This window comes from Bombus bifarius, unplaced genomic scaffold (genome assembly GCF_011952205.1).
Source record: "Bombus bifarius isolate JDL3187 unplaced genomic scaffold, Bbif_JDL3187 scf7180000008247, whole genome shotgun sequence".
NCBI lineage: Eukaryota > Metazoa > Arthropoda > Insecta > Hymenoptera > Apidae > Bombus > Bombus bifarius.
In genome coordinates, this window is record NW_022884540.1 from 99,169 (window position 1) to 122,888 (window position 23,720).

The 23,720-nt window shown below is 31.9% G+C and overlaps 1 protein-coding gene across 4 annotated transcripts in view; it reads right to left on the bottom strand.

The window, feature by feature from the left end:
* Positions 1-6,960: 6,960 nt before the first annotated feature.
* LOC117211831 (paired box protein Pax-6-like) overlaps positions 6,961-23,720 on the bottom strand; it is a 151,571-nt gene continuing 134,811 nt past the window's right edge. For 2 of the 4 annotated variants that reach the window (XM_033456075.1, XM_033456074.1), the window contains exons 7-10: positions 16,507-16,766; positions 12,819-13,132; positions 11,086-11,396; positions 6,961-7,171 (exon numbers count right to left, since the gene is read on the bottom strand). In XM_033456075.1, the coding sequence (XP_033311966.1) occupies positions 7,077-7,171; positions 11,086-11,396; positions 12,819-13,132; positions 16,507-16,766 (980 nt within the window). In that variant the 3' untranslated portion in view covers positions 6,961-7,076. Of the gene's footprint in view, positions 7,172-11,001; positions 11,397-12,818; positions 13,133-16,506; positions 16,767-23,720 lie in introns of all 4 variants that reach the window. The other 2 variants (XM_033456076.1, XM_033456078.1) reach the window with 2 other exon arrangements.

Here is a 23,720-nt window from a genome sequence, read left to right on the forward strand (position 1 = left end):
CGCGGATTCTTTATTGAACCTAGGATCATTGTCATTAGTTTCTCGAGTATCTAATTACCGCGGTTACTTGTCTAATTCTATAATAATCGTATTTGCACTAGTCAATGTCTTCTCTATTGCATAACGACAACGTGTAATCCGAACGAAAATTCGTTTCACGCCCCTAACTCTGATTCTAATGTAAACCCGACATATAGAATGACATAAAAATTTCTTTCATTTCGTTTTTTTAAGATAACTTCGGGATAAATTTGATTTTCTCTTTTGTGCGGACTGATACATTTCTTTTAGCATACTTGTATTCTTTTAAATAAACGACTCGAATATTTAGTCATTTACAAAATAATAAATAAAATAATTGTTTCGAAATATTATTTCACATGTTCAAAATACATATGTTGTAGTGGTTTTTTTCAAATAAAAATTCTCAAAGAAAATAAAACGGGTTTTAAAAATTATATTTCTATGCTTTCGTGGCATATAAATTAACAATTTCAAAATATTTTATTATATTTCAAAGAATAATGCAATCGAAGATTAATACGTATAAAGTTTATTTGAAGTACTTCAAAATTAGTTTCAAAAATTAAAATAGGCTTGATTCGTAAGAAATTAATATTAAGAACATCCATGCGCAAAAAGTAACGCTCTATAATCAAGATGTTGAAAAAATAAATATTTTATTACGAATTCTCTTTCCTTTTGGATAGAGATAACTATTATTGTCCGAAATAAATACATACATATATGTCGAAATAAGTTATTTATTTGATATAAATAGTGTTTAAAAATAAAAACGAGAAGGAGAGCACTCATTGTCAGTGCGGTAGGAGAGTAACAACGTACATATTATATAGTTTTTGTTGTATGAAAAGATACTATTTAGTATTAATTATTTTCAACCTAATACAAGCTAAAGAAGTAAAATAAAATACAGATAATTGTAGAAGCTTGAAATAAACGTCAAGTCTCTTCTATAACATCTATTGATTAATTATCAATATTTATTATAATATCTTTTATGTTATTTTAAATATGTTGGTATAACTTATTTTCAATTTTAGTTATTAACAATAACTATTAGTAATTAATAAATTATTTGATAGATTTTACCGAGTCTATAACGCATAGATGTAATATGAATATGTATTGTTAAAGTAATATCCTCCTGTAAATAATGAAGAATTGAAGAAAAATAAGAAGATGGAATTTTGAATTGTAAGGTAAGTGGTAAAATCGAAGATTACTTAAATGCACACACTATTTATTTTGAATGCATAATCGTACGGTTAACATACCTGGTTTCGCGTCATTCTGGTTGATCAAAATCTTGCACCGGATATAAATCATGAGTTCGACCTCGCTTTTTAAACGGATATTTGGGGGATTAGAATCAACTATAATATAAATGTGAAGATATCCTTTACGATGTACACACAACAAACGTTCAATTACTCTTGCTTCTTTCCGACTCCTTACACGAATATAAATAATACCGACTTAAAAACTATGTTTTTTTACGCTCTTCATTTTTTTTGTTTTATTTATTCGCCTATAGAAATTACGTCTAAGAAACTGTGGTTTAAAATCTCTGCGAGACTCTTGATTGCTAACGAGATTTTTTCTTTTACGATACCATTTTCCTCTATTTTTTCTTTTTCATTATTGTTGTTCTTCCGCAAAAATAATTATTCCGCGAATTTTATTCTACAACTTCTTTCCTCTTAAGTTTTTAAACAAATTCTTTTCTTCTTCGAATTGTTCGCTGTTCCGATTCGGATATGAATTATTTTTTCTTTAATTTATGTTATGATAAGTAAAATTGTGGCCTCGTAGTCGGAGAAAATAACGACGCTTGGAATTAAACTTGGTTTACATCGAAGAATGATAAATATTTATGCACAATGTTTTCTCGTAAGAAAATACATACGTCAGATGTTAGGAAAGATTTTTTTTTCAATTTTGGAATCAAAAAGTACAACATAATTACAAACAACAAAATAGTAGTCATTATATATTATGCTTGGTCGAAGTATTCAGATTTTTAATTATAGAGTAAATTTTGGAATTATCAAATTTTCAAATCTTTTGTTTCACGAATTTTTGAATCTTTAATATTTCAAATCTTTAATTCCGAAATTTCAGGTTTTTAAATTATCAAATTGTTGAATTTCCAAGTTTTCGACTTTACAGACTTTTTACAGAGTTTTCCAAACTTTCAGGTTTCTGAACTTTCAATTTTTTTTTATATTTTTCACTTGAGTTTTCAAAAAGATAAAAAAATAGAACGTTATGTAATAATGGAGGAAGGACGTCTTAACTAGTGATAATAAATATACCTTTACATAAATAAACAAAACTTTCCTAACATCGTCTGTATCATACATAGCGCTAACAAAAATCGAGAAGTAAATATAAGATTCAAACGTGATACATGTCTATTAATGTTTACTTCCAATTTTCCTGATTTATTCGTATAACTGTGTTATATTGCCACTCATAACAAAACATTTCAAACATCTAGTTCTGACCGGATGTCTCAAAGACCTTTTCTAAATAGATAAGTTGTTCGATTTCTGCTGGTCAATAATAAAGTATTACACCAATATACCTTGGCTATCTATAATTACTTAATTATCATCGAAACGAAAACACTTCGTTACGTAAATCCCGCTAACAACATATTGAAAAATTTCTGTACCTAGTAGGTTCACTACAAAGAAATTTCATCTATGATGTCATCATGGACTACCATAGATGTTGGCGAATTTGACGCCATTTTGACTCATTGATAAATGCTTTTTGTAATCGTAACTCGCGATACAAACAAGAGATTTCTTTTATTTAAGAAAAAAATTGCACACGTTCTGAGAACTATTTTATTTATCATATTAGAGACCAAAGGAATTTCCTAGTCAAGAATATCTTTTTATCTTGCGGTTGCTTTTAAGGCTCATATAGAAACATTTGAAAATTAGGAAACATGTTTCAATTTTAAAAACTTATATGGGGATTCGGATGAAACACTGATGGCAAAGTGAGAATCCACGTATACAATCGAATACCTTGATTAACTCGAACCTCTATAGTTTGGAAACCTTTATAAGATTACAATTTTTGTATATGTTCTCTTTCGCTACTGCGAGAAGCTCTAAAACTCGAAATATAAACTTATTTTACTTCGAATTATTTGTTACGCGTTTGACTGTGTTATTTTACCTCTATAACTCGAATTAGAAGAAGCCCAATCTCTGTCGCGAGTTGAATTTTACTCCTATATCGATAGGTAATATGTGTATACATATACGTACGTATCTATGTCTTGCAATGAAAAATCGTATTTTAATCTGCATTCACCGTGATTCTGATTCTTCATATGCGTGTTCATCATATACAATCTGTATAACAAACTGTCATTATTTTTCTAAACAAATAATAGATCTCTAACAGTTGAATGTGTTCTTCTTCGAACTTTTATAATTTGGAGAATATTAACCCTTAACACTTTGACTGCCACGTTGGTCATTGGTGACCAGAGCGCTTGAACTTCTTACAATTGTAAAAATTGTATGAAAATTGACAGTTAGGGTATTTTGAATATAACCGATAAATACAAGATACTTTGAAACAAAAAGTGCCCCATTGAACAATTAATTAGAATTAATTGAACATTTTAATTAGAATTTCAATAAACAAAAATGAGAACAAATCTTACATCTAACGGTGCACTGTGTTTGCATCCATATCTTTAAGGCGTAATCTACGAATATTATTATAAACACAGCTTAGAAAATAATCGTAAATACTGCTTTATAATCATATAGAGGGTGGTTGGTAATGGGTGGTACAAGCGGAAAGGCGGTGATTCTACGCGAAAAAAGAAGTCGAAAATATAGAATAAAAATTTTTTTTTCATTTTTTTTTTAAATTTTTCCATCGAGACAACGATCTACAGTGAGATCCGTTATAACGAGACGTGATAAGTGCACGCGTACCGAGCGAAAATTCAAAGTCGATTTTCTCGAGAACAAAGCCTCAAACGAAAAATTTTTATTCTATATTTTCGACTTCTTTTTTCGCATAGAATCACCCCCTTTCCGCTTGTACCACCAGTTATCAACCACCCTGTATATAATTGAAGTTAGAAGTGTGCACACACATACGTAGAATGAGCAAATACTGTTTACTAATATCTTCTACACGTTCCAACAATATATTCTGGACGTTTTGCTTACGACGAAATAACGAATGCAAATAGTTTGTTGATATAAACAAAGCCTTGTTATAATATATCGCCATCAACTGTTACCAAAGCGTCACGGTGGTCATCCGTGATCATCGATAAGATAAACGGTCCATTGGGAAAGAACGTTGTCTTACATCATCAATCTATTATTATTTTGCCATTATATGTTTTGAAAAATAAAAATATTCCCGCAGCGTTCTGAGCGAAACATGTGATTTCGGTATGGCAGTCAAAGTGTTACCTGATATCGTTAGGTCAGTGGTGTTTTTAACGGTTTGAATTAAGACACTTGATTTTAAAGTACTTCATTTCAATTTATATTCTGGATTTTTATATGATAAAGACCATTAGGAGGATTTATTATATAACATATAGAGAACACAAACTAAAATTGAATATTCTAGAATTAAGTAATCAATTCGCAAATCTAATCTCTTGTGATCAATTACGAGCCAATGATAACGATACTGTTTCAAGGTTAATCTTTGTATCTATTATGCCTCTTTTGGTGTCATTTTGGTTTGTTAAACCTCTCTTATTAGATCAGACCAAACTTTCTTATAGATCGGGCAAACCCTTCACAACTCGAAGACTTTAGGTTTTCCATTGAGATTCGAGTCATCGAGGTTCCACTGTATCAACAATTACTTCCTTAAATGTTTAATACAAGATCAATTGTCCCTTTAGCATTTTTTCATTTTTCAAGATATGTTGAGATATTTAAAGCTCCCGCTTTTTACCTTTTAAGTAAAGGTATATTTGGAAAAATGCGAGACATGGATCCTATCATTAGACTGCGGATTTCTATGGAAAGTTTGAAAATGCTCAGACACATAGAACGCACATAATATGTAAAAATATACTTTCGATATAAAATATTGAAATATTTTAATTCGATATAAAATATAAAATATCGAATGTATAGCATTCTCTAATATTTATTAGGTAAAATAATATTATACCTATGTAGTTTTCATTTTGTAAATTATGTTCATAAAAATAGAAATTTGCATAAATATCCGCAGTCCAGGCATTATAAATGAAGCCATTTATATTTTATTTTTAGAATTATGTATAACCTAAAACTTTTCTAAATGTTAGTGTATTATAATTCGTATCGTTATATCATTGTGTCCATTATTAACAAAATTCGTTTCGAAAGAGTCGACGTTTATGTGTCCATATTGTATAACAAGTGGGTATACAAATTTGCTAATGCTTTCAGTTCTACTATATGGCTTCAATTTCTTTCACACAAATTTTACTTTTATTCAATAAATTCATATTCCGCAAAATAATTTTGTTCAATCCAACTTCTTTGGTCTCTAGCATTAGAAAAAATACAACAGCTATATAGAATTGTAAAAGAGATCAAGAGATTACAATCGTTTACGGCATAAACATTACACTATTACCATAGCTGTTTTGATTGTTTTTATAATCAATACGTACTGATTATGTTAATTCCCGACTTGTTTTATTTTCTTCTTACAATATCGACGATACGCGAGTCTACGACTAAGAGACTTCTAAAGATGATCTTTCTGTAAGTCTGCTCGAGGCAAAAGTGTCCTGTTATCATGCTTTTAGGCGTGTACGAGCATTTTGAAAGTAATATTTACCAATCGATCACTTTCTCCTCGATCAATATTCACGAAGCTCGAATTTCATATCTTTCGTAGATAAGTCTCCGTTCGGAAGTATCAAGATACTTTCTGGTTTAATAAGTCTATCTGGATGTAATAATTGCTGTAAATTATTAACTACATGATTATAGACGATCATGATTTTGCATATACGACAATGATATTAAGAGTTTGCAAGAGTTACAAGGTGAATGTACTGAATTAGATAATCCTAATTAACAATTAATGTCCCTTTGATACAACATATTCTTGAATTTCAGAGTTTATAAATCTTCAAATTTTAGAATCTCTGATTTGTTAAACATTCAAAAATTTCAAAATTTGAATATTTATGTTTTCGAATTGATAAATAAGTCTTTGGATTTTTGAATTTTCAAACTTTCAAGTCAACAAATTTTTGAGTTTCCAAATCCTTGAATTTTCGTGTTACGAAGTTTCAAACTTATGAATTTTCAAAATTTTAGCATTTCTGAAATACCAAGTACCAAGATTTCGAATTTAGCATTCCAAAATTTTTCCAAACTCTCGAATTTTCAAATTCTCAAACTTTTAAATTTCTAGATTTTCAAATCTTCAAAGTTTTCGAATTTTCAAATGTATGATTTTTGTACGTATCTTGAGATTCTGTTACCTCCATCTGTTTTTCAAACTATATATTAATTCTTAAAGATTGTAGTAATAATTTCCCAATTATTTCCAAGATTAACCTCACGTTCTGTAAATATCTTAATACTTACGAACAGTGATATATTTCGAAAGATCGGATGAAAAATCACTTGAAGAAAAAGCAACTGAACATAATTTGTAATTTATACTCGTTCACGTCTAATAATTTGCAAAAACTTTCATCTCGCACAAAAGAAACTTTTTGCAAAACTTGTTCTTTTTATGCTTGATAGATCTTGTATCAGACGTGACGTTTATCATCGTCATTATTTTTTATTCTCCTTCCTCGTATGTTCTTCGAACGATTTTCAAGAGATCGCCTTTGAATTCTCAAAGGCAGTCGACGATCATCGACGACAGTTGAATCGATATTTTACTGAACGATTGCAAGAGCTGCCCTTTCATCGATTTCGAACGTCTTCTCCTTGCGTTCTCTTGTATCTAACGTTTGTAAAACTAACGTAAGTCAAAGAAGCTCAAGCCTACGGAGAGGATGTCGACACCGATGACCACCACGGTCACTGTAACCGAGGGGACCAATATTGCGCTGCCATATCTGGTGCTGGTTGACCTGGTACTGCAATCGGTACACTGACACCTGGTGATATCAGACCTGCAAGATGATTTAACGTTTATTCAATGGGTTTGTTTTATTGCTTAACACATTGTGGATCAGATATTTTATTGTTGACTATGACCAGCCATCTTTTGCGTGAAATATTTTAAAATTACTTATTTATTAATTGTTAGTAGTTAAAAATCATTGCCATGTTAGATATTTATTTTCAACAAATATTTCAAAATTTTCAAAATAAAGGTAATTATAATTTTTCACGTACTAAAAGTTTCTTTAAGTATGATACTTAGCAAAACGTTCATTTCTTTTTCCATTCGTAATGCATACTATGTTGTGTTTTGCGTTACAGCGGAATAACAGCTCTTGATTGATGAGGTAGAAATTGTAGATATCTTGTCAACAACTCCTAAAGGCGCGATAGAAAATAGTAGATATCTCGTTATTCTTTCGCAATGTGTTAAGATTATATACGTATCGTTAGACGTACAGTTACTCACGAAAGTATTCGCACAGTTATGGAAATCTTTCACAAATATATTAAAACTTCGTTTATGCGAACAACTTAATGTTCTATTATTCGAACTAGGACTGAGCATAATTTCAGTTATGCAAAAATAATTATGATGAATATATTCGTAATAAACATGAAAAAAACATACAAAGTAAATTCTATCGCGCGTAGTTTAACACAAGGATGGAATTTTATTTACGTTATTAAATAATAATTCAAGCTATAAAATGTTTTAAGATAAGAATTTTCGAAGTATATGTGCTATATCACGGTGTAGTGAATTTGAAAAATAAAAATAAATGGGTATAAAAAGTAGTCGACTTTATGAGTTGAAGATAAATTGCAAAATCCTATATTTATAATGTTTCTTTTTAATTCTAAAAAAAAATTGTCAATGTGAAACAGATGATTATAAATCGTACAATATACTCTATTGTGACAAAAAGAACAACTAGATATGTATATACCCGATATATTTAAAATATATATATTTGAAATGTTGAACATTTTTAACATCTTTCAGGTTTTTTAGTAAGATTTAGAACCGTAAGCGAATTTTATAGGTACATAATTTGTTAATTGCTAAGCCAAGGATTGTAATACCTCATTGTCTTTTTGCTCTTTAATATTATCCCGTTCAGCGATCTTAATACAATAATATCGAATCAAACTTTTCTATGTATTGTAAGGCAAGTATGTAAAATTTAAACATTACGAAATTTCTATTCATTCTGTATGTGAAAATATCAGATAATAGAAGCCAATTAAACACGGACATATAAAATCAATGATCAATCTTTTCGTTAGTACTCTTATTTTATAATTTTCTAATTTTTTCCTAATTTCTAATATTTAAAATTTATTTATTAATTTATTCTTATTAATTTTTATTATTTTTTTTATTAATAAAACATTAGCTTGTGAAGAATGATTATTATTAAACAAAAATATTCATAATCACGTTCAATATCATATTAATGATTAACAAGTGACCATATTCTCATCATTAGCTTACGACCTTTTCTGACCTAAAATGACCTTTTACCAGAGCTCTTTAAATTTATATCTCGTACTCTGGGCATAGAAATATATTAAAGGACATTACTAAAAAAAAAGTCCGGTCACCTTGAAACCTACGAATCTTTGCGATAAAACTACTTTTATCACGCTATCATGAACTATAGTATTTTTTATATATAGCTATGAAACTTTATCATTTAAGGCGTGGGGATCTATGTTAAAATATTCAGTTACATTAGAATTTTTTTAAATTGTGTTCTACCCGGAACTGCTTATGGTTTTGTCCATATTTTTAAGAAACATAATAATAACATAATAATTTAAAAAAAAGATAAATAATTTGTTTCATTATAACTGTGCTTTAGTGAAGTTTTCTGAGTGTACGATAGGACTATAAAGAATAAAAAATAAGTTTTTATTTACATATTATTTACTTTTTACATATGTAATTTTCAAAGGAAGAAATGGCCACTGAAAGAATTGACCAGTATTGCCCAAAACAGCATGCATTAAAAAATTATGATAATTATTCAGTAAAGGGTGCACCTCACCGATTTCAATGATGTTGAAATATTCTCGTTTCATTTACCTATAGACATGTATAATACTGTATAATATGTAATTGTATAATATGTATAATTTGTACAATATGTATATTATGTATAATAATGTATAATAATATTCCCAAAAAGCTTCAATAAAATTTCAATTAAATTAATTTTATGATTATACTTCGTTCTGAAGTAGTCTGCCACGGTTTTGTGTAGTTTGAACTAAACTTAGCTAATTCATCTATAAGAAAAACAACCATTTTTAATACCATTTTTAATACAGGCTGTACTAAAGTAGTAAAGTAGTTCCGACAAAGCTAGCATGAAATATTTTTCGATGAATCGATTGATATATGGAATGTCGCAGTTTACTTTAATCTTCAATTTGTCAAAAATCTTAACAAATATATCTACCGCCGTTGACAAATTGTTTATAGTACAGAAATATATAAAAGAAATGGTTAATTAATACATATAGTTCTAAACATAGACTGCTTTATAACTTGAAAACTGAAGCTGAGCGGAGGTTATATGTATAGGAAAAAATTGTACAGAATGTTACACTTGACAACATATTTTAAGATCATCGAAATTGGCGAGGTGTGCCCTTTTCTGAATAATTACCAAAATTAAATCTTATAGATTACTTAGATTAATATAGTGAATCATCTTTCAAGGTACTGTATTCCTTTAAAATCCTCCAAAAATCAGAAAAGTCAGAAAAATCATATTATTAAACTTGAAATACCATATGAAGAAACTCTCTAATCTAAGAACCTCCCAAGCCACCCAAACTTGATTTAGAAGCTAACAGAGACAACAACATTCATACATATTCCAGTACATATACCGGATGATACTATTGTAGCCACGTAACGCACTTTGAACATGCCTTAAAATAAAGTGTGATTCATATTTATATTTGTGATTTATATTTAATTTTTAGTTATTTTATTACATTAAAACGTTATAAATTGAAAATCGCTTTCAAACGACATTTTATGTCGACTGGTAATCTAAACCAGTTTAAATAAACCAGTCTGCAATAATCATAATCTATTTATATAGTTCCTTCTGACTGCAACTGTTTTATCCTTGAATAGGATAGTGATAAGGATTTCTAAGCCTTAAATGTCAGTGAATGTAGTTTCAACTAAGAAACGTATATTTTTACGCGCTCCATATAGCTGAAATTTCACACAGGCAGGCAATGTGTTAAAAATAAAATGCATCGAAAAGTTATTATTTACTATTTCCATTTTGCAGATAAAAATATCATGTAACATGTTTCTTGAGTTTGTTTTAATAACCACTACAATGTATTAGGTTGTCTGAAAAGTTTCTTTCGTATTATAAGGAAATAATAGACACACAGTTTTTTGTTTTATATTAGTTTATTGAATTATGCACGAACATAATAATAGAAATATGACGAAATGGATCATACTTAATTCGATAAAATAATATAAAACAGAAATTGTTGTTCGTCTATTATCATCTTATAAAACGAAAGGAACTTTTCGGACAACCTAATAATAAGAAAAAACATATGTAGTCCCTTTTATAAAACCCGAGGCTATCTTGGTTTCGCTTTAAAAGTAAACGATCTTCAACTTATGTTGCTTTAAAACTTTCGTTAGATTCCGTGAAAATTTCGTTACGTAGCCGTAAATGGTTGAAAAATCGTGCGTCGCGTTAGACCGAATGCACTGTATAGATTGCAAATGCAGTTCTGTAACGATAAAAACAGCTTGGGTAACGCAGAAGCGAGTATAATCCATTACCGGGAGGTTGAATAGCGTGTTATCCGTGGTAGTCCATCGGCTAAAGTGCAAGCAGCGAGTGCAGTGAGTGCGGTAGACACTCACCGGTGGAGCTGGTGTTTTGATTGTACTGGTTCAGGCCCGCGGTATGGTATGGTTGAGTGGGGCTGCACGTGGGCCGTGCCCCGTATCCAAGATGAAGAGGCTCGTAACTCGGTGGGCGAGCCACACCACACGAGTATCCGTTGTCTCGTTGTTGAAGACACGCTCCGGGACTCGGTCCCACCGTCATGCCCACGGTCATGCCCATGGGGCCCATCCCACCGCTCGTTGATAACGATGACATGCTGCTGGTAGTGTGCTGGTTTTGCTGACTCCCACCGGACATAGTGAAACTCGGCATCGACGTCATTGGGCTGACAGGTTTTACAAAAATGTGTTAATTTTGTTAATACGATATCTGGTAATATATGTACTAATAATAATTGCACTCGTAGGATATATGCAATTGGACTGGGAAGTTTGAAATATGTGTATGTATATTAATTTTACAATATTAATATTACGATGTAATATAATATACATATATATATTGCATATGTATATTTATATATGTTAATTTTGATAATATAATATTTGATAATGCAATGTCTCGATTATGTTTTACATTATGATAGAAAGTCGTCTACTGTGAATATATATACTAATATTTGCATTTGTCATATATGTCTGTCATTGAACCAAAAGGTTTTCCAAATATACAGGGTGGTTGGTAACTGGTGGTACAAGCGGAAAGGGGGTGATTCTACGCGAAAAAAGAAGTCGAAAATATACAATAAAAATTTTTCGTTTGAGGCTTTGTTTTCGAGAAAATCGACTTTGAATTTTACGTACGTTATAACGGATCTCACTGTAGATCGTTGTCTCGATGGAAAATTGAAAAAAAAAATTAAAAAAAATTTTTATTCTATATTTTCGACTTCTTTTTTCGCGTAGAATCACCCTCTTTCCGCTTGTATCACCAGTTACCAACCACCCTGTATATATTTTAGTTTTAATAACGATATTGAATATGGATGTGTAGATAATATTTTCTTTTCTTCGAGCGGGTCGCAAAGAATTGTCATTTTTAAAAGTGCGTCTCGGCTTATACAAGTTTAGGAAGCTTTGTATTATTTAAATATCGACCTCTATTTGACACATTCGCAGCTGGCGACGTCTTTTCTGACGTTTCTACGTCATTTTTAAGTCCTCACGTTATCACCTACCGAAAACGTGATTTTATGTTTTTCCAAAATCTATGGCTGATCGAGGCTCATGTAATTCTACGAAATCTCTTTTCATATTTACAACTAGCTATATGCAGTTTATAATGAATAGGGCTTTATTACTTCTTATTACTTCTTTTTTTAGACCATTAACCCCTTAACCTACTATTTACGTTCGAAAATTTTGGTCCGAAAACGTAAACAAGCTATTATATATTATATTATATTTGGCACGATCATCCTACTACGGGCTATGCCCGTAATATTTACGTTTGGTCCGATCATCGTACTACGGGCTATGCCCGTATTTGCAGGTTAAGGGGTTAACCGCGCGATGACTAACATAGCCATAAATGAGCCATAAGGCTTATAGCGGTTCGCAAACCATTGGATGGCCCGCAGATTTTTAAAAAATTATTTTGTATCACAATCAACAGTAATCAATTTACGGCGTTTAGCTGTGGAGTCTTGGAAATTATTAATATTTAATTAGGCGGCGCCCAATTAAAGTTCTTACGTCAGAACCGACATCTGGCAGCGAATGCGTTAACAAATCATGTTAATTCTCACCTGTATGAATCAGGCATGCTTGGTATTCCTGGATAAACGGCTGTGGGCGCGAAACCATGATGTATCCTGGGTGGAGAGGGCGGTGCTTGCGGGGGTGGTTGACTAGCCAAAATACCCGAGGCTGGCGGCGGTGTTGGATGGCCAGCGCCAACTAGACTCACACCTCCGGCGTGCTGTTGCTGTTGTTGCTGCTGCTGCGACTGTTGTTGCTGTTGCTGTTGCTGTTGTGACTGCTGGTGTTGCGGGTTGTCCCTCCGTTGCGTGCGCAATTTCTCTTCGCGCCGCCACTTCGCCCGCCGATTCGAAAACCACACCTGAGTTAGTGAACGAGAAGACAGACGAAGATACAGGTCAATCGCTAGGCTACAGGTTCCGCTTAATTTCGGTCGTCCGGAGTATTTTTTTACTGTTTTATATCTTTTTGCGCGATATTCTAAAGATGACGCGAACTCGATAGTAGGGAGTTGGCAAATTGGAAGTTTGGGATATATACAATGCATTCTTTGGTATTTACTGTGGCTACAAAAAGTATTCACACATATCCTTATTTTCCAATGAAGCGTTTTGTTATCAAGTTCTACGTTTCAGTCTCATAGTATCAAATATTTGTCACATGAGAGTACTACTAAATGATACGAAATCTAATATACTTGGATTTAATTAATTGGTATGCAAACACTATAATAAATACTACATATATGTGAATTCTATGTTATGTAGATTCATGCCTCTTGGAAGTGTGTTCTAAGTGTTGAATTATTGAGTTATTAGAAAATGAAGAATTACGGGTGATTCTGTATAGATTTTTGTAACATATTGTTACAAGAACTTAATAGTCACAAAATGCAACGTCAAAGCTAATGCGTATCATGGTAAAAATTGGGAAAATGACCGCTTTCTCGATATTTAATAATTTAATTTTTATCGATATTTGGAATATTGACTAAATACAGAAAGCGGTCAGACGTTTTTGGAACTTCCCATAAAGTGGACATCTCGAAACAATTGCCTCAAAAATATCTCATATTGCACACAAAGTATATCCTTTCAGTTGATCGCTGCGAATATCTCCAAAATCATTCGTGATACGGAAAAATGTTCTGAACAAAAGTTAAATAATTCTGATGTGGGCATAATTTAATGTTAGTAGTTGTTCTTGCGACACAACTTTATTTTTTTTAATAAAACCATATATCTTTTAATACATTAGCGGAGAAATATATATGTCGGAGATGAAAGGACACCGGAACCTTCCCTTTGGAATTTTGGGAAAATCCCTTAACACTTTAATCTAGATTCTACCATAGCCGTAATTAAGTAATTGTCGTCATTCAATCCGATTGTATTTGTTCGAGATTTGTGATAATGAGCTTGGGCTCGAGGCGACAACCAGTCGCCGAACGTAGCGGCGGTCAAGGGATGAACGTTTTGTCTAACAAAGGTATGGAGTAATAGTATAGCTCTCCTTAAAAAGAAATAGTTGTAGCGGCATTCGACAGTAAACATTCCAACGGTTTCTGTCCCGTGGTTCGCCACACGCATATCCTATTCTTCGGGTAAGATAATTACCAGATGTCGACGCATCTTCACAGTACATGTTCAGTTAGCCTGAGGATCCGTTACAAATCTTAAGATTTAGTTAACTAAAGTCTTTCAAACAGACAAACAGTCTTTGTCTCAACTACGGGAAGATAGGGGAAATCTATTTTTCTCACGAACGACGCTTTCCGCTAGCAACTTTCCCTCAAGGGCGGCTAGCATCTTTCTCTAACCACCAACATGGAAACTGACCAATTAACAGCAACGTCAATTTCCTTCACTTTCCGAACGAAGGCTTTCCTCGACGAATCAGAGGATCTCGTGTCCTTAGACGCACCCCATATAGTTTCCCTCTGCAGCATCATCGCGACGGAAAGTCATTCTCTCGTGAGGTCACATTAGCGAGTTACATAGCGTCTTTATGTTCGGTGGATATTCTATGTTTTAACAAAGAGTTAGTTTAGTAATACTTGTACCGTAGACAAGCAAGTCGAGTGCAACTTGGGCTTTGGAAGAAAGCGCATTCTAGGATCATTGTCATTAGCTTCTCGAGTGTCTGATTACCACGGTTACTTGTAAAAATTTTGTAATAATCATATTTGCACTAGTAAATATCTCCTCTATTGCATAACAATAATGTCATGTCCAAATGAAGATTCGTTTCACGCCCCTAACCCTAATCATAATGTGAACCCGACATGTATATATTGTAAAAACTAATAGTTTTTCGACGTAAATAGATAAATTACTTTTTAGAAAGAATACCAAGATAGGCCGATTGATGTATTAAAAGATGTATGGTTTCATTAAAATAAATAAAGTTGATCTGTATGTTTCTACCTACGGAAATACTACTTCACATTACCATATGTCTCCCTCGAAACCATTTAATTTCTGTTTGCAATATTTTCCGATGTCATGAATAGTTTCAGAGATATTCGGAGGAATCGATTTAAACGGGACAGTTTGTAATTATACGGTAATAATGTAAACAAATAAGCGTAATTGAGGAAGAAAGCCGATTCCACAACAGCCTATTAGATGTAGGATTTCTGTGCTTATAGTCTTACAGCCTGCAAATTGAAATACATTAGGAATTTTAACATATTAGTAGTGCCGATATTTAATTTTTAATATGGTAGTATAAAATATGTTTACCGCTTCGTTTTTTATACAAGTTACAAAACAATTATGAATATTATGGTAGTCAAAATTAGTTTTGCGTCCTAAAAGCAAAAATATGTAAGTAGGTATGTTTTGTTTAGAAAAGCATAATATTCTTTCTTTTGTGTAATAGTATAGGAAAATGGTTATCACAAGAAATATAAATATATAGCGATTATTCAGTAATTATGTTAGTTGTCAAACAAGTAAATCACTAATGTAGAATTCATCAGGGACTATAAGGATAATTTTTTTAGATGAAAAAACCTATTATTTTCAATGAGGTATTAAAGATATCGACATATAAGAATTAGTATTACAACTACTAAACCAGTAAATACGATTGGTATGTTTTTCTACGTTTACAATTACTAAAATCATGCAAGTGTTTATTTTTTTTAATTTTGTTTAAAATTTATCGTAAACTGAAAAATTATATTGCAAAAGAAGCTGGACAAAGTTTCATTCGAATTTTGTTTCCTACTTATAACTAATAGCGTTGTGTCTGCGTGTATGATTAGGTACGCATGCTGTGTAACTATACAATAACTATATTATATTTAGTATTGTAAAGGTTTAATAGTAAGCAATTAAGGGATGAAGAATTCGTTGCTTCATTAAAAAAAATTCTTTATATTATAATGGTAGGCGATTCACCTTTGAAATTTGAAAACTAAGAATAAAAAATAAAAGTGTTAGAAAAAAAATCATTGTAATCAATTATACTTGAAAACTTATTTAATATACTGTGACTCCCATTAATATTCGACATTTATTAGTTTATTATTTCTTATTTAGAAAAAATATGTATATTAGATGAAATATGTTTCTATCAACTACAATATTTGTTTTAATATATTAAAATATAGATAACTAGTTAATTATTAGAAATAAATATTTATAATAATAATGTTCTGAAAATCATGGTGCCTGAACATTAATCCAAGTCACTGTACGTAGTTAGAGAATATATGTATGTAGTCACCTGTATTCGAGCTTCCGGTAAACCAATCTTTCCAGCAAGTCTTTCCCTGGCGAAAACGTCTGGATAATGCGTTCTCTCAAATTCCTTCTCGAGAGCATCGATTTGCTCGTTACTGAAGCTTGTACGATTCCTTTGAAGCTTCCTTTTTAAGCGAAGACGCGCCTGATCGTCGTCCGTGCCTCCGGATACACTTCCGGCGTTGCTGTTGTCACCTCCACTGTTCGTTTCGTCCGAATGTGCACCACCCTCCAGTTCTGCAACTATAAAATAAGTTAACAATTTATGAGTTATCTTTTAACATTTATTATACATTTAAGATGGTTGTTCATGCGGTATATTAATCTTTTACTAAATGCATATACGTCTGCAGCAAATGTCTTGCGATTTCTATATATGTACATTATCAGATTGGTTGAAAAACCAGTATAATCATGACAGTCGTGTCTCATTACAGTTCTAAATGTTTTACGTAACACGTACAATATACGTGTATATAAATGTTTTTTATGGTATATGTGAAAATACTTTCGCGAGTCACTGTTGATATTACATTGGACGGTTACAAAAGTTTGGTTTGTTACGAATTCCTATCAAATATTAAAATGTCCATTTTACAATTGTGATTTTAAGTTGGATTAGTGATATACATATTATGTTCTTTCATTTTTCAATAAGTTCTATCTGTTATTTTATTGACAGATATACCTAGTATAATATTCAGATTACCCGAATAAAAGCGTTTTAAATTGGCAAAGGGACAATTAAAATAATATAAATTAAACAATTTGACATGAAAAGAGATAGTTAGATAAAGTAAATGTTGTATTTCTATATCTAACGGGATAATTAGCAGAAGAGAGGAATTTATGAATTAACAATATACGATATCGAAGTTTTGAGATTAACTCATAATTGTTAATAATTGAATATATCCAGATGATAAGAAGAAATTACTGTATCAATTAATTATTCATATTATAGTTCCCTGTTAAAATATGTACGTAGAGGTTTATTATAATAATTTATTGGTTTATAATTATTGGTCCTTCCGTTACACGTATGTTTTTTAAAGGTTATCCGCATAAAGTGTTTCATTTCAAGCCGAATACATATAAATTGTATAAAAGCACAAATGAGACAGCAAACGAATTACGAAGTTATTCACTGATGTAAAATAATTGGAACCAATGGTGTTCATTTTGATTAAAATTTTATATCCATTGATTCTTGTATAATTGTAATTTCATTTTCTATGACATGTTCTTCGAAAAGGATTAAAAAATCAAAAAAATTTCATCGACGATTCAAAATTATTAAACTTAACTTAAAAATACCTATAACTTTACCTTAATCATACTAATAATTTACATAATTAATTGATTTAAAATAGATTTCCAGAGAAAATTAGGTTCAATGTTAAATTGAGAAATTTAAAAATAAAATTCATCGCTATTTGTCTCCTACTGTAAAGCAAGTTTACAGAATAAAATATACCAATAAAATATTATTTACTATATACCATACATTATATATTATAAATATATTTACTATATATAACGATGCAGCGGATTAACTAATAATACTACTAATTTATAATAATCTGATAACACTTCCGATCTAGTTTCTATGTAGGTATATTTCTCCATATCAAAATTTTCAACTTCCCTGGTAAAAAAATAATCGCGAATCATGCGAAATCCTCTCTAAATCGATCTCCAAACCCTATCGATCTCATACAACGTCGCGAGTTTTTACTGACCCTCTCCCTCTTCGTTCCGTCTTTTTCGAGGGTCGTCGACAGAGGCCTTCGTCAGTTTTCTTATATAAATATCCACGTGCGTGCACGGTCTCGTGCATGTATACGTGTATGTAGAAACGCGAGGGGGAGGATTCGAGGGAAAGGAGGCGTTGCTGGGCGAACCTTATCGTCGGTTTCTGGGTGAGCGCGTCGAGGCGTCACTGGGTTTTGGCTCGACGACGAGAACTGCCTGGGGGTTGCACTGGGGGGAGGGTGGGGGAGCTGGTGGAATGGCTGGCTAGGGAAAGAGGGACGCACGATAAGACGCCGAGCGTCCCGACGCCAGTGTCCCTGTTCTCCCTTGCACGATACGCCTCTGTCATCCGTGCAAAGTGCCATCTTCTCTCTCTCTCTCTCTATCTTCTTCTTCTTCCCTTTACTCTTCCAGTTCTGCTATTCTTTTTGCTTCCCCTTTTTATCTCTGGCTTCTATCTTTCACCTTCTTGCTTTAATTTTCATCTTCGTCGTAGTCTCTTCTTTGTTTCACTTCTTGGGACGATAATCTTCACTTTGGAGTCTTTGCTTTGGAGTCTTCGACGCGTTAATGGAAACCTGATAACAACTTCTCGATAGGGTCGAGCTACCCGTTTCTGTCGAGCCTTGCCGCTTCTTTTCCGACACTTACTGTCTGAGTTAGGTCTTTCTTCGCTTATTTTGGGAGTCTGCTGTATCGTTTTGTATCGTGGATTAGGCAGATGCTAATTCATCGTTGGCTAAAGACGTATTAATACGTTTTATCTTAGAATTAACAATAGATATTGTAATCGCTGTAATACGTCTATTGGAAGATCCTATTCTACATTCTACTTTAACTTGAAATTTTTAACTTATTAGTTACTACATATAATTATAAAAAATGACTATGTGAAATCATATGTAAAGTTGATGCATTATTGGTTAAAACCGGAATTTTAGTAACTGTTTTATGTTGTAACAGATTAAGAGCACTTTTAGTTAGTATGATTATGAAGACCATATAGGAAAGATGTGGTAAAGATATAGTAAATTTGAGTGCTATGCTTGAAATATTGAATTCTATTTTTATTTTAAATTCGCCATTGAATAAATTGTATTTAATTGAATTTAATAAATCCAATTTTGGCTGGATAATTTATTTTATAAATGAAAAGGTTACAAAATTCAAAATACAGTTCTTTATTGATTTCTCGTACTTAAACCAAACACATTGACAAACGTGTTATCTTCTTTTCAAAATCATCAAACGAAACGTTCGTTTCTTCTCCACCTTATTATTTATTTATTAAATATTATAACGAATACTATACGATAAATATTTTATATATTTTTGCCCATTACGTGCATTTTATATATTTCTGCAGCTTCAAATTTCCTATAGATACAAAAAAATCTACAGTTTAGTGATGTATTACCATTTGCCTAAGAAGGACGATGGTTTTCATAATGATATCGTCGAGGAAGTGAGAGAACTCGAGAGATAATCCGTAGTCTCCCCTTTCATGGATGCGGTTAAGGTTCATCGTGGAAGCTGGCAGGGAGCCACGTTTCTAGTACTAAACTTCTCGTGAAATCGGAGGGCTGTTACACCAAGTTTCCACTACAGGATGTAGAATCCAGAACAATGTGGAACTTCCTCTTCCTCTTGCTTCTTTCGTCTTCTATCCTTCGCTCGTTGTCTGTAGCTTCCGCCTCCGGTTAGTTCTACTTTTCGCCTGTCGTTCTCCCTTCTCTCCTCTCTCCTCTTCTCTTCGTCGTTTTTTCCACCTCTCACAGTTTACACTTCGTTTGCCCTAGTTTTTCTCGTTTTTGTTTCACTGATTGTTTCTTTCGATTTTTCTACGCTCTTTTCTCTTTTTCAGGCTATTTTGCGTTTACTTTTACGAATTTTAAGTTTCGTTTCGTTGGTCTTATTCTTCTTTTTTTAATGTATGGTCGTTTTGGTAAGATTGCTCTTTAAAGTAAGTTTTTCTCATTGATGTATTTAATGGACATTGTTGTATTTTAGTTTATACATATTATTTTTCATTAAGCATCGATGTAAATTCCGACTATTATTTCTTTTTATTGGAAGTATTTAACAAAAACTTGCATTTATTCTACATTTAATAGTGAACAGAATGTATGAAGAAAAGGAACACTACATATATCAAACTAGAAAAGAAAGAAAAAAGAGGAAAATATATTTATGAAAAATTGATGAACAATTTACGTACATAAAAGAAAGCGGAAAATTCAGACATCCCACAACATTTTAAATATTAATACAAATTACTATTATTTTCCCTTCAAATGTTAATATAAATTGCTACTGGTCGTTGATGACCAATTATTATTGATAGTGCAAAGCAAATATAAAAGCTGAAGCAATTTGAAAAATTAATATTCAAAGTCAGTTTTAGTGAAAATAATCTCGAAATAAATCACTCTTCTAAGATGAATCTGAACATATTTCAAAGTAAAACGTTCCAAGCTTCTTTTCCGTGCAGATATATTTATTACGTTTGTAATATGTAAGCAAATTATACTACATAATTTTGGCGACTATTATTAATAAAGAAAAATCGCATAATATCACAAGGAAATTCAATTGTAAGATTATATTGACTTTAGATGTTTCGTTTGTTAGTCTCGAAAAAATTTTTTTCCAATTACTTAAGTCATTCAACATCGTTTCAAAACACCTTATATACACATATTTACATGCATACATATATATATTCATTATTATAGCAAAGTTATATATAATACATATATATATAACTTTGTTGAGTTATATATAATATAAATAATTTAACACAAATTCAATAGAAATACATTTTTGTTATTTTTCATCTTTTTCGATTAATAATTTAAAACTCATTAAGTATATAATACGTATATAATAATTTAACATCTAAAGTCTATTTGAAAATATCAGTATGTGTATAATATATTTGAAATATTATCAATGAGATATTATAATCTCGAATGTGTTAATTTACTTTCGTAAAGTTTTCTGTTAATATTAATATTTGTGAATTTTCAAAAATAATATGTACATAGTATTAAAATTAAAAGAATGCTGATGCTTTAGCAGAAACGTGAAAATGAAGTCGGCCATCGCGCTTCAGCGAGCTTGAACTCGGGTTGGTGGATAATACGTTGAACGACGATATGAGAGATTTGGTTGGGGCGAAAGACCAAGGACGAGAGTAAGAGTAAGAGAAACTGAATGGCTAGAAGGGATTCCCCTCCAACGATACATTCTCCTCTCGCTTCCAACATCTGTTGCGATCCTTCCGTTTTTTCCCCGACATCTCTTGAGAAATTACAAAAGACTGATCCTTTTATGATAGAAAATATCTCACTTGGTATGAAACGATTACGAAAAGTGGAAAAATGTAGTTTTATACTTTGTACATTTACATTTTTATATATTTAACCCTTCTAGCTCGAATATAATTAAATTTCACATTTTAACCTTTATTATCTGTAACATAATTTGTATTTTTGTATTTTTACATCATTTAACATTATTTCTATATTATTTAAATTCACGTACATATTATTTTAATATCTGTTGCTTATGATTATGTATTTGTTATATCTGATATTAAAAATACAAGAAATCTCGAGGGTCAAGAAATAATTTTATCCATTTCAAACGAAAAGTGTTCAGCCCTGATTATTGCTCTTCGTGTACCTATAATCGTCGATTTTTCAACAGCTGATCGATTTTTGATCGAAACAATACTACTTTGATCGCTTTTACGTAACAATAACTATAGCTTCAACGATACGTAACTCACTCGTGATCAATTGTTATATTTAAATCGGATCAATGTGTGAGATCTTGATGGTTGAACGGGAGGTCTTTTTCATTATGGAATTGATCGATGATCAATGATTGGTAAAGTGGCAAACGCTATTTACAAGTGGCCCGGTTGTTTCGTCGAAACGTTTTTGATACGCTTGGGTTAGTCTTGTGTTGTTTGGCTTCTTTGTTGGGTAATTGTTGCTGTTTAAGCGTGGTTAAGCAACGAGAGGTGGGTTTCTGCGAACTTTCGGATGCAGGTTTCATGTGTTTGTGAATTTTATGCGTTTTAAAACAGTATCTAAAAGATAAGATACAAATAATGTTAACTAGTGTAAAAACACAAATAGGTAGAAAATACAATACTTGAAAAGAAAGGCAGTGTATTAAAAAATATTTAGGTAAGACTAAAAATCGAAATATAAAAGAAGAATGGTATGTCTGAAGCGAAATAAAAATTGATTTCAATAATGCCCAATCCCGCCAGAAATGGTTTCTTTTTGTCTCCTAAATTCTGAAGAGTCTCTCGAAGAAGCAGAAAGGCACGCGTACGGTACCATACAGAACTTCAACCTCAGACCATAGAGAAAAATAGTTCCTTTGTTGTTACACCCTTCCATCCAGCTCTTCTGATGATCGTTCACGCATTTCCAATCTTCTCGAGGACTTCTCGTGTTACGAGAAATAATAAACTGTACACTAGCCACGAGTGGCATATTCGTGGTTGCCATTGTAGCAGCCGTGGTTCGTTCGAGTACGATAGAAAAATTCCAGGGGCGAAGTGGCGACGTTTAGCTAAGTGCACCGACGACCATTATCGGCGTTAATAATGCCGTTCGCCACTCGTGTGCTCGCGGCCATTACCCAGCCAGCTTTTTCTTTTCACCGATGCTGCTCTGGACTGGCTGCGTGACTTTATAGCTTGAGTTTCTCGATTCTCGAGTTAGGGACGATGTTTTAACGGTCTCGCGAACGAGACCGTAGAAATCTACAGCTTTACGAGCTCTCATTATTCTTCAGACTTCTCCTCCGCCGTATACACGCAAATTGTCAACTCTATGCTTTCGTAAGGATGTTTGACTATTTTGAGGATTTCTCTGCGAGAATTGGGAATGTTCGGATATAAAATTGTATTCTTGTTGGAGTTACGCAATTGGGTTGGCTTATAATATTGAATTTGTTAAACGATAGAAAAATTCTGTTAAGAGGAAAGTTATAGCAGTGTCTATTTTCCTACGACTTCATTTTCTTTATAAGCGCAACGATGCATCAAAATTGCACGAAAGATTCAAATACAATTATATATTTTCTTTTAGTCTTATCAATCTTTTGGAACATTCCGCAAGTGAGCAAGTATTAGAGTGCCACGTTTCAGAAATCAATATTTCGTAGGGTGTCTGAGGTCTTTGATAAATCATGTACTTTATTAAAGATATTCTGCTTTCACATAGTTTCTCTATGTTTTTCTTTAAAAATTAATAACAGTAGCTACGCACTAATAATATTAATGTAGTTAACGCAATAATACTAATATCTATTAATATTTGTCATAAAATTAGGTTTACAATAGAAACACTATCAAACACTCAACTTTTCAAGGAATCCGGATCTAAGATTTTCAGGTTGGAAATTGTCGACTAACGG